At 29.5% G+C, this 13,004-nt stretch overlaps 1 protein-coding gene and 1 long non-coding RNA gene across 2 annotated transcripts; one reads left to right on the top strand and one right to left on the bottom strand.

The window, feature by feature from the left end:
• Window positions 1-1,376: 1,376 nt before the first annotated feature.
• Window positions 1,377-2,626, bottom strand: LOC109190197. Its single transcript, XR_002055671.1, has 2 exons — window positions 2,442-2,626; window positions 1,377-1,728 (listed from the first exon to the last, which is right to left on the bottom strand). It is a non-coding gene; the product is annotated as an uncharacterized LOC109190197 (long non-coding RNA).
• A 4,136-nt stretch (window positions 2,627-6,762) lies between these two features.
• LOC109190189 (decapping 5-like protein) lies at window positions 6,763-11,951 on the top strand. The gene is made up of 5 exons (XM_019340639.1): window positions 6,763-6,904; window positions 10,413-10,510; window positions 10,666-10,740; window positions 11,004-11,375; window positions 11,784-11,951. The coding sequence occupies exons 1-5, from the start codon at window positions 6,763-6,765 to the stop codon at window positions 11,949-11,951; spliced, it is 855 nt and encodes a 284-aa protein (XP_019196184.1).
• Window positions 11,952-13,004: the final 1,053 nt, after the last annotated feature.

The following is a 13,004-nucleotide window of genomic DNA, read 5'->3' as shown; positions in this document are numbered from 1 at the left end:
GGGAAGCCACCTTTGTCTTCTTCCTTTTTTTTTTTTTTTTTTTTTTTTTTTTTTTAATTTTTAATTTATTTTGTATATAGTTTTGTTTGGATTATTAAATTTGTTGTTATTGTTATTATTATTATTATTATTATTATTATTATTATTATTATTGTTATTGTTATTGTTATTGTTATTGTTATTATTTTAATTTTAATTTTATTTTTTTATTATTACATTATTACATAGGATTTTTATTATACTTAAACAATAATATTATCAATTATATTATTATATTATAGAATATAATACCATACATAATGTTACCAATTATGCAATATTACCAATTAATAGATTTTTTTTAATTTCCATTAGACATTTACTTACCAAATAAGCTTTACTACAAAAGTTTGGGCGGGAAAATGAAATTGGATGATTTTGTTTTTTGTTTTTTTGAAAAGGGATGATTTTGTTTTTATATAATAATAATAATAATAATAATAATAATAATAATAATAATAATATATAATATATATATAGATTAATTATTACCCTAATACTTAATTTATAATTCTGATTTTAAAATTCTTATTATTATTATTAACATTAACATTTGATTAGTTTTATAAAAAAAATGTAAATTCTAAAATTTGTATGAATAAATTTAAACTCTAATACCAGGACTATATGGTCTAATGGTATCCGGGTTGGACTTCCATTTGAAAGGTTGTGAGTTCAAGCCTCAGTGGAGGCGTTATTGGTTCTTTGTGTTTCAGTAGGTTGAGAAAGTATATGAACAGATACTACAATGTAATAGGGCCAGTAACATTCAAAAAAAAAAAAAAAATTAAACTCTAATCCGACACATTTCCTTATATGATTGTATAATTCATTTTCTATACACATAATATTTATTAAAATGAAAATAGGAAAATTCTATAATATAATTTCATTAATTATAATTTATATTGATAGATTTATAATTAAAAAATTACATTTAAAAATTTAAAAAGTTGCATTTAAATTTTGCATGATTATTATAGTGCATAAGTGTATGTATGATTAGAAATATTCATGTTTTGTTAATTTAATAATTTCATTTCTTTAATTATATTTCATATTTTATTAATTGTAATTTAACTAAATTGTCACAAATATTTCTAGGGAAGAAATCTTATATTTCTCAATTTCTTTAATTATATTAATTATAATTAACAAATATTGTGACAATTACCATAATAATTTCATTAATTATATTACTTATATTAATTACTACTTAGTACACGCGCTTTGCGCGATTATACCAATGCCCAATGTGTATTTATAAATTTGTGTTCTTTAATTGGTTAAAGTATTCATATAATAATGAGAGAGATGAATATGAAGTTAATAAAAGATAAAGAAATAGTCTTTGTGCTTATATTTGAATAAAAAGATAAAGAAATTCGAAATAGCTAAATTATAACCAAAGTAAAAACAAAGAAACCACTAACTAAAGCTAACTATCTATCATGAAAAGAGTAATTTCGGCATAGTAAATTAATTTTTCTTAGTGCGTGTTTTTTTAAGCTCGGAATTGTCTTCATCTTCTCCATCTTGTTTACTGATGGTAGTGGTATTGCATTTCGACGTGTCAAGTTTCTCTCTGCCCATCGAGTCTCATTACAAGCATACCGCTCCCTATGTTTTCTATTCCTCTCATCACGACTGGATTCAGGGATTTCAGAATGGCTAGACTCCATAGCAGAGCTGTTTATAAACAATAAATTCAAACTCATGAATGAGAATACAATTTTGAATTCTGATCTTTCTACAATAACATAACTAAATATTCTACATTAACAAAAAAAATGGAAACCAAAAAAGCATGTTAGAATACACAACTACTGATTGAAGAACAAATACACAAAAATGACAAAATCAGTATTAACATCGCACTCACCAAGGTGCATTTACATCACCACACTGGAAAGCAAAGCAAATTAAAGTCAGAGCAGCAAAGCAAATTAAAGTCAAAGCCAACAATTTTCCAGTAGCTCATCCCATTAGCAATGCCAGAACTCTACTTGTCTCTACCAAACAATCCCATTATGTAAATCAATTATTCCAATGGTCCACCAAGCTAGGAGGACCATCTTCTTCATTCAATTAATTCCATTAGTTCACCCAGCCACCACTCAACATGCTCAGATTGCTCCAAATCAACAGATACCCAATCAGTCCTCTGATCAAATTTCATCTAATTTAATTAGCAGAAGACTTAATCTCCTCTGGTGAGGTTAAGCAATTTGCAATTATACCAAAAGTCAAATACTTTCTAAGGGGCATTAAAACCCTACCAAGTCAGCACTCATAGTTATGAATCATATGTATGTTAATGAATGCTATATGTAACTGGCAATTTAAAGAACATAAAGGCCAGAAAAGCAAATAAATTTGAAACTATAATTAAAACCACAAACCATGAAAAGGGCATAACACCAGCAAGAAAATGGCTTTCTTGCTCGTCTGATCGCGGAGCACATGCGCTGGATTCTCCTTAGTGGCGGTCGGATGTGCTTCTCCTAATTGCCGTTCGCTGGTGTTTGATTCTCCTTAGCCGTGCTTCTCCTAACTGCTACCCTAATTTGTTGCGGTCGGCGATAATGATCGGCTGATCGCCGATAATGCTTTTCCTAATTGCCATTAAAATTTGTTTGGGGTCGGCGATAATGCTTCTCCTAATTGCCATTAAATTTCATGTAAATTTCAATTTTGCCACCCCGCAACTACATTTGACGGAATGTTAAATTTAACATTGAAAGTTTGGTAAAATTAAGAAGAGTGAGGTTATATTAGGATTTTAAGTTGACATTGTATAATTAGAAAGGCATAAAGTATAATTCTTTAGAGCATGTGTTGTACTGACATTTTTTTAGTTCCCGTTAAGGGTCTAACAATATTGGCTCTTATTAAAGTTGTAGATAATATTTGTAATAATCTCTTCCAAAATTTAAATACATTACCATAATAATCACACAAAATAATGAAAGAAAATTTATTAAAATAATTATCTTTAATAAAAATAAGGAAATTATATTAAAAATTAATTATATATTAAGATAAGTATAATTTTTTTCATGCCAATATATTATACATTAAGTATAAACATATATATGTATATAAATTACCATAATAATTACACCGAAAAAGGTAACAATATATAATTATTAGGTAATAATATTAATAATTAATTACTAAGGTAAGTAGAACTTATTTTGTACTAATAATATTATCCATTATATATATATATATATATATATATATATATATATATATATATATACTTTTAATTTTATATTGATAACCGTAGTCTATGTATATACTTTAAGAAAATATTCATTATTAAAGATTAAAGATGAGATATAATTTAAAAAGTAAGTTATTTATTAGATTACCTAATATAATTGTCTTACTAATTGATTCAATGCTACTATGTATAATTCATATATTTGAAAACTTTTTAAATCGAAATATCCATTAATTGCCTTAATAATTAAAATAATTGTTAGTCAATCAATATTCAATAGTACTAAAAGTATTATTTGAATTTTTATACATAAGATATAATATTATTAAATCGAAATAATTAAATAAAAATAATGTGTCCATATTACAAAAAATTTTATAATAGTAATTTTTATTGCATAATAGAATTTGGCAATTATTAAACATTGTTTATGGTAATTATTGTATGACTTTTAATACTAAAATTATTAGGTAGAATTTTTATAATTAAGGTATACTATTCTTAAGGTAAAATATTGCTTATATATGGTTTACCCGTATTAACCATCACTATATTAAATTAATAAATAATTCTTTTAATATAATATATTATTAAATCTAAACATATGATTAATATTTATTCAATATTATTACGGAAGTATTACAATTATAAATTTTACTCCGTATTAAATTTTAAATGGCTTAGCATATCGAAGCAAACATGGTAAGTCAATAACATTATTTTACATTAGTAAAGTGATTTTATATCAAGGAATGTCAAATGAAGAATAAAATCAAAATAATACTCTATTGAAAAAAAAAAAAAAAAAAAAAAAAAAAAGCCACAGTACTTAATCATTTTTTTCCTAAAAAAAAAAAAAAAAATTAAATGGCAAGAAAAACGTCTTGAAGGGAAAGACAAACTACTCTCTTATTACAAAAAATGTACACTTTAAAAATGGAGAAATTGAATCGAAATAAAGTCCAATGCTTTGATATATTGACAACTAAAAAATGCTTTTAATTTCATTTTGGTTTTTATTGTATTCTTAGTATGGTTCCCTCTATAAGTCTATATATATTTACATATACACATAATTCGTCCCTCGATCACAAAACTTTATCATCTTGATGAGCAAGGAACTCTTTTGCTTCCCGATCAATCTTTCTAGATCTGTATCTTCTCCACAAAAAAAAAAAAAGACAAAAAAAAAAAATATATATCAACATGTTTTCTTATGAACCACTTTTGTTGTTTAAAAACCATAAAATACAAAAAAATAAAAACAAAACAAAACCCAAAAAGAAGAAAAAAAAATAAAAGAAACTAAGATGATGAAAACCTCACCAATGTAAATCACGTATCAACCTCAACTGTGGAAGATCACATGATGATTAGAAGTCTATTGCTTCCCGGTCAATCTTTCTAGATCCGTATAGTATCTTCTCCACAAAAATAGACCAAAAAGAAAAAGAATATATCAACATTTTTTCTTACGAACCACTTTTGTTGTTTAAAAATCAAAAAATACAAAAAAATAAAAACAAAACAAAACCCAAAAAAAAGAAAAAATAAAAGAAACTAAGATAATAAAAACCTCACCAGTGCAAATCACGTATCAACCTCAACTGTGGAAGATCACAGGATGATTAGAAGTCTATTGCTTCCCGATCAATCTTTCTAGATCCGTATCTTCTCTACAAAAATAGACAAAAAAAGAAAAGAATATATCAACATTTTTTCTTACGAACCACTTTTGTTGTTTAAAAATCAGAAAATACAAAAGAATAAAAACAAAACAAAACCTAAAAAGAATAAAAAATTAAAGAAACTAAGATAATGAAACCTCACCAGTGCAAATCACGTATCAACCTCAACTGTGGAAGATCACAGGATGATTAGCAAAAATCAATAAAATAATTAACCTTAGTTGGGGTTGTGTATGGTTATATAAGGTGTATTTATACACAATGGATGAGATCAAAAGGGTTTAGTATTGAAATTATAAAATGGTAAGAGATCTCAAGAAAGGTAAAATCTTTAATATTATTAAAATGCCATATTTGTCTAAATATTTGATATTGCAAAAATGCCTCTAAGTTTTGGGGGAAAAATTTGGCTAGGAGGATTTTACTTTTATATATATATAGATACTATTCTAAAATAATCTCGATACAATTAATCTTGTCAATTTAATACTCTTATTAATTAAAAAAGTAATAATTAAATAAGCCTTTTAGCACCGCTAATAAATACCATTGAAAATGTGATAGCATTTTTTTCTAAAATAATCTCGATACTATTAATCTTGTCGATTAATACTCTTATTATTAAAAACGTAATAATTAAATAAGCTTTTTAACACTGCTAATAAATACCATTGAAAATATGCTAGTATATTTTCGTATAAATTACTTACTAAAATTTTAATGCTGAAATTATCTTTTTCCTTCTTTTGCACATAAATATCAAGTCTAATAGTTTGCTTATTAATTGTATATAGTTTAAATGGGACATTTCATATTAACACATGACCCCTGGACTATATAGACTAATTTTTTTTTTTTTAAAAAGTAAAATTTGTTATGATATATTTGATGTGGGTTTCTATATTTAATTCATGAATAAATAATATACTTATTACATGGATACATGCAGCATATAAACATTGAGTCTAAATATAGAAAACATGATCAAATTAAAGATTCAAATAATAGTACTATTTCGAGTTAATTCCACCAGAGGTGCTTTGTCTTTTGTAACAATTCTAAATGTAGTCCCAAACTATCATTTTTGTTATTTAACATCCCAGACTATTATTTTTGGATACTTTTAGTCATTCTAATGACTTTTTCTATTTTTAGTAAGTGTATTTTTGTCTCTTCATATTTTTCTTTTGTGATTTTTATGATTTCAACAGGTATAATTGGTTTAGGATTTTACTAAAAACCAGTTGAAAAATATGACTACTAAAAATCAGAGGTTACCTAAGTCCTAAACCAATTAAACCGATTAAAATAAAAAAAATAACAAAAGAAAAATATAAAAAGACAAAAATGCCCTTATTGAATATATAGGAGAAATCATGAAAAGGTAAAGTGTCCAAAAAACAATAGTCTAAGATGTTAAATGACAAAAACGATAATCTAAGACTAAATTTAAAATTATCACTTAAGACAAGGGACCTCTGGTGGAATTATCTCTATTATTTCTCATTTAATTCTTTTACAATAAACATTTGTTTCCTTTACGGGGCAAGGTGACAACACGCAGACCATTCCACCGACCCGCGGCCGTTTCTTTCTTAATTCCCTCAATTTTCTTCATTTCTTCTTATTCTCCTTATCAGTGTGCTAAGCTCTTGCAAGTTTTTTCTCCCAACCAGTGAACTAAACTCGTACAAATTTTTTCTTTATTTTCTACTGTGAGTTAAGTCAGTGCGGGTTTTTTCTTTATTTTCTGGTGTAGAGTGTTAGCAGCGCAGCTGACGTTCAATCCCCGGCGCCACCAATATAATGGCGGAGGCGGCGGCCATTAAAGCTGTTGCGGATTCTTGCATTGGTAGTCTGATAAGCTTAACAACAAAGTCTGGTATGCGATATGAAGGTTCTAAGCTTCACGTCAACGCTCAGGAATGCACCATAGCTCTTCAGAATGGTTTTGCTCTTCTCCTTCTTCCTTTTCATTTATCTGCTTTTGTGCTTCGATTCTGTCTTTTTTGGCGACCAAGTAAACCCACAATCGCGATCTGAGGGTGTGTTAAGAGTAAACCAGCCTAGATTACGGATTGTCCATAGCTAACAGGCTTAAACTAAGAGAGTTGAGATTCGAACTTGTAATTTTGTAGTTATAAGTTTGTATCCGTAACTATCTTGACTGAGTTAGTTATCCTGCTTCTGTCTTTGTTTGTTTGGCTTTAATTCTTGTGCATAGTTTATCTTCTTTAGTAGATATATACTCATATACCCATCATTTCTGTGTCAATGCTTAAGAGTTTTTTAGGTTATGTCAAATTTTATAGGAGGTTGATTAAAGATTTTATTAAGACCTTTGACTAAGTTGTAGAAGAATGTTATGTTTGAGTTTTTTTTTTTTCGAAAGTAATGTTATGCTTGAGTTTAGTAAGGAGTGCTTTGTTATATTTTTTTGAAAGGATATATTTACATTATTATTTACACCTATATATTGCATTCCCCTTATTAATGAACTTATAGGATTTGTTTGATCCAATATAGGGGATTTGACTATATAAAATATTTTTAAAATACTTATAATGACTTGAATATTCTACTGCAGAAAAACCTCAACTCCTAATATATATGATTTTACTTGATAAAATCATTTATGATTGATGAAACATAAAACACACACTCATGCATAGGTTTATTGTTTAATTAAATCTACGCTTTTCCTAATTATTCATGCACTAAAATGATTTAATTTCTTACATTTTAAATGATCAATGATAAAAATTAAATTATCAAAGCCAATGAAAATATAAAATTTACTCCAGTTCTATAATTTTTCTCTTATTTTCTTTCGAAGTTTTTTTTTTTTAAAAAAAATGTTTTAGTGTTTGTAATCATACTTGAATTCTCAAAAGATTTTCAATTTTTTTTTTTATGTTATAATGTTTTGTAGTCACATATTTGAATTCTCAAAGAAGACTTAAGTTACTTAATTATATCAATTCTTGTCATTCTCATAATTTAAGTTAAAGTTAAAAATTATTACATTTGTTGAAAAATTTAAAATTATTTCAAAAATACTAAGATATAAAAAATTAAATAATAAATAAATATGCATAATAACAATACTTAAATATGCAAGGAGTTGTTATATTGTGTATGACTGAAAATTACAATGAAGGGCATGGTAATTGAAAAGTTACTAGATAAGTCGATTCTATCATATTTTCCACTTGTGTGCAAGTCACTAATGTCTTCTATGGATAGAAAATTTTTTAGGTTTAACGATTGAATCTATAGGCAGATCAGAGCTATTTTGTTTCTAGTGAAATTAATTTACACCACTCAGATTTTGCTACTTATTACCTATATATATACATAAATTTTGAAGAATCTTAAAATTAACTCATCAAAATATATAGAATGAGAGTTAATGTGCAAATAGAAAAATGGTAACTCTTTAAACATAATTTTAATTAAAAAAAGAATAGAAATATAAAACTGAGAATTATATATATTGAGGAACAAAAAAAAAAATTAAAAAAAAATCTACTAAGTTTAACTAGTAGTCTAGTATTTTTAATATTGTGAGCGGTAAGTTTGATAAATTTAAAAAGGTTAGTTGCTTAGTGTAATAAACATCTTACAGGGCGTTTGGTTGGAGAGGGGGAATTACGTGGGAAAACCATGGGAGATGAATTACTAGGAATAAAGTGGGAATTTAAATTCCAATGTTTGGTTGACAGGAATAGAATTACCGGGAATTTCAATTCCAATGTTTGGTATACATGGGAATTGAAAGGGAATAAGTAGTATAAAGTCCAAAATGTCCATTGTTGTTGTCAAGCATTAATTTTAGGTTAAAAAAGGGGGGGGGGGGGTAATTTTGACTCATCACTATCTTTTTTTCTTCCTAAAATCCCAGAAATTAAAATACCACGGGGGACATGGGATTTTAATTCCATGAAAATGGGGGAATTTTAATTCTATGGAATTGCAATTCCTTTCAACCAAACAAGGGAATTTTGTGACCTTTGGAATTAGGTGGAAATTAAGTGGGAAGGGAATTTAAAATCCCTTCAACCAAACGCCGTGTTAGTGGAAGAGTTTTCAAATGCCACATGGAATACTTTTAATAATATAATTATATTTGGATTTGGCATTGTTGTGACACTAGTTTACAAGCACTTAAAATCTTATAAATCAATTGTGGCACATCCCTGGATTTATCTCCTCCACTGATCTCTAGTGTAGGAGTGATGAGGAACGATTAAGTTCAAACTTTATAATATTATTATTTCTTTCTTAAAATTTTCTTTATTCAATTGTCTTAATTATATAAATGTACAAAGGAATTAGAATAGCATTTGTGAATTATCTATATTTGTATATGATTATATAAACTAAAGTTTTATCTTAATTTTTGACTCTAACTAAACATTAAAGTTTCAAATGTTAAAGGATTGTTTGATTACTTTTATTGAAAGGGCCGGGACGTATTTCAAAGGCTGATAGAGAAAAGTAGATGGCGTTTCAAGCCATGAAAATGCAATATAGATAATTGTTAGGAGTATGGTCTATTTCCTTTGATGTAGAAAGTAAGTTGCATTCATGATCATCTTTGCCTACTGTTAATACTATGATATATGCAGCTCTTTTAGGATCACTTTGCAAGTTCAATTCCCAACTGGCCAGAACGGCCTATTAACCTTCATGAGTTGGTCAGCTATGTACAACCTAGGCTGGTTTACCTTCTTGTAATCCTTTGCTGGCGGTGGCTAGAATTACAAAACGGGATTTATCCTAGTACATATCATCGGGTAGTGGTTGCGAGTTTATCTCATCAGAAATAGATATCAAACTAGAGAGTGAAGTGCATGAACTTCATTGTTTGATCTATTGCTTTCTTTATAAAGTTTCGATTGCCCACTTGAATTAGATGCTTCCACGAAAGGAAAGAATAGAGGATTTAGTTGTTTAAGTTGAGTTAATTTCCAACTCCTTAAATTAGAAATAAATGTAAAGGATGGATGGTCTTGAATTTTAATTTGTGCTTCATAAATGTCAAGCAATATAATAGTCATTATTGTTCTTGAATCCACAGCCCCAAGGGTCCTTCGACCCCCACACTCCAGCTTGACAGAGTAGTTGGGAGAATGTAAATTAGGGTGACTAAATAGCACAGCAAACAAGGTCAAATGCTGGTGCGCACAAGAAATTTGCTCACTTTGGGCATAATCCTTACACTGTCGCTACCGAGGTTTGAACATTAGTCTCTTCTCTCAAATACTTCCTACTGAACCAATGAGCTAAGTCCGTACGCACTAATAGTCATTATTCCGCAGTTAGGCTTGTAGTGAGCTGTGGTGTGAGGTTTAAGAAGAGCCAATTGAATTGCTATGTGTGACAGGATCCTTATAATTATCAACTTATTTTACCTAGTACTCAATCATGTTCTTCATTTGTACCTGCTGCAGTGAAATCTTTTGGGACCGAGGGACGAAGGCCTGCTTTTGTGGTTGCTCCAAGCGACAAAATCTACAACTACGTAGTTTTCTATGGCAGTGATATGAATGTGAGCATTGCAATCGTTGAGCATATAATATATATAAACATAAATGTGCAATCCAACTATCAGCTTAACTAAACATTTTAGTTGAAATGAAGCACATATATGCTTCAACTTGTTATCAGAGCGAATCCCGTGATATTGTTTTGGTGGTTTTGCAGGATCTGCGCGTTATATCTTCACCATCTTCTCCACCAAGTTTCCCATCTTTGCTTGATGATCCTGCCATAATCGAGGTACGTACGCTTTGATATTACTGAAAATTATGAAATTTCTGACCACATGTCTTAAATTAAGTTGAAAGCCTTGTTCTGACCACTTTTGGTATTCAGAAAAACTTTTGTTGCTATTTCCGACCACTTTTTGCTTTCAACATGATTTAAGATCACTTTCATGTGGTTAGAAATTTCATAATTTCCAGATTTGATGAATCTGAGAGGCTAAAAGCGTGTTATATATGCCGACTTCTGCTAATGTTTTCAAATTTTGATCTTTATAGTCCCGCGATTCACTTCCTCCACCGATGCATACTGGCTTGGCATCTACGGGTGCTGTTAAAGCACCTAATCATCAGCAGTTTACTAGTGCAATAACTAAAGAAGCTGCTTCTATTCCTGGATTGCTACCTGTCCCTATCCTTAGTACATCTGTGAACAAGGTGGTGTCAAGAAAGTTTGTCATTCCCTCAGATTTACTTCCAATTCCTAATGTGGCAGCTTCACTATCTGTGCAATCCAGTCCTGGACAGTTTGCTACTCCACAATCCGGTTTTTCACCTGTCCCTGGACCTCTCACACCAAATTATCCACATGGTCTTCTTTCTGGAGTGATGATGGGTTCTGCTAAGAATGTCAGTGCTATTCCAGTTTCGGTAACTAAACAAACCCTCTATTCTTTTTTATTTTTTAACCCTAACTGGCAAAAACCACAAGAGATAAATTAATTTTAAGTTGTTCATAGCTAATAGGCTCAACAAAGGAGGCCAATAGACCGCTCCCATTGGGAGTCGAACTTGTAACCTTGTGGTCTAGGGTTGCCTCAAACTGCCTCTAAAGTTTAGGGTTTAGGGTTGCCCCAAGATGCCTCTATTCTTGTGACAAAAAGGTGGAATTGTCCGCCCCAGGGGCCTCCATACCCCGGCCCGACAGTTTGTGGAGAGATAAATCATAGTGACTCAACTGACTAGATGGTAAACTTTTTGTTCACTGCGCACAAAGAGCCCCTCATTTCTAATGAGATTTGGTTAATCTTTTGTGACAAATTTCACATCTACGACCAGTTGAGCTACCCAGATTTTTGGACTCACCTTCATCTAAATACTTGCAGAACGCAATGGCAAAAGCGAAGATCAGACCATCAAATTATCAGCATTATTAGAACCTCAACCATCTGGGAATATAATGTTGAAGAAGCAAAGATGCTGTTATCACCCTCTCTCTGGGATTGAAATCACAACATTCCTTTTACTTTACTTATTGGATCCCATTTCAGTTTTGTTTTCTGGTATACTCACTAGTGACTTTTATGCTTGTTTTATCGATTAGTATATAACACAAGAAATTGTACTGCCTTTTCGAATTATGCAAACCATTTTCACTTCACAAACTGCTCATATATATATACCTCTGCATCAAATCATATCCAATTTCTTTCAATTCTATGTCACGATATGATCCTAGATAGAACTATAACGGATAGGAAACCTTTCGAGCAGATTTCTGGCTCTAACCGTATTCGAATCACTTCGAGCGTGTGAGAGATCCAATAAAATTAAGAATAACACGGAAGAATGAACATGAACAAGAATATTATATTTATGCATGTCTTCTCATTATTCACATGCAATGGATCTATTCATACTACGGAGTATATTATTAGCACCTATAATATACATAATTTCTTTCTACTAATATGTAACCAATTCTCCTCTAATTACACATCCTAATTGATTCTTTTCTCTGATCTGAGGCTCTTCACTAATTAAACCACCAATATATAACAAGATTTATATAGTAATGTGTATTTAAATATTCTGGTGTTGTGTAGTAAAATATTATGTGTTGATCAAGAATGTTAGTTGGTCATTTGTCGAGAAGAGTTTGTTATTCTTCTGGCCTTAAACCTTTTGGGGATCTTAATATATGATATTAATATTCTTGAAGAATTAATGCAAAGTTGTTAGACCTTGCGGGATTATGCATGTGCAAAATAGTTACCGTAAACTTGGTTCAATCTTTGGGAACTTTACATAAAGTTGGTTTACTTTAATTTGTGGGAATTGTACGTAAAATTGATTTAGTTTGCAGGTAGATTTTGTGGGAACTTTACATAAACTTGTTTTACTTTAATTTGCGGGAGATTTTGCAGTGAAATCTCCGTCAAGTTTCACCTTTGGTAATGGAAGTTTTGAAAACTTTCCGTAACCACCGATGATATCCATGAGGATCAATTTGATCCATCAATCTAGGATGATCAATGATTATAAAATAACATATTAGTA

This window comes from Ipomoea nil, unplaced genomic scaffold (assembly GCF_001879475.1).
Source record: "Ipomoea nil cultivar Tokyo-kokei standard unplaced genomic scaffold, Asagao_1.1 scaffold1574, whole genome shotgun sequence".
NCBI classification, from domain to species: domain Eukaryota; kingdom Viridiplantae; phylum Streptophyta; class Magnoliopsida; order Solanales; family Convolvulaceae; genus Ipomoea; species Ipomoea nil.
Note: the sequence above shows the minus strand (reverse complement) of the source record. Positions and strands in the feature narration are given on the sequence as shown.

Coding starts and splice junctions, on each gene's coding strand:
- LOC109190189 (XM_019340639.1), top strand. CDS start 6,763: ATGGCGGAGGCGGCGGCCATTAAAGCTGTTGCGGATTCTTGCATTGGT. Junction 6,905..10,412: donor CACCATAGCTCTTCAGAATG/GTTTTGCTCTTC, acceptor TACCTGCTGCAG/TGAAATCTTTTGGGACCGAG. Junction 10,741..11,003: donor ATGATCCTGCCATAATCGAG/GTACGTACGCTT, acceptor TGATCTTTATAG/TCCCGCGATTCACTTCCTCC.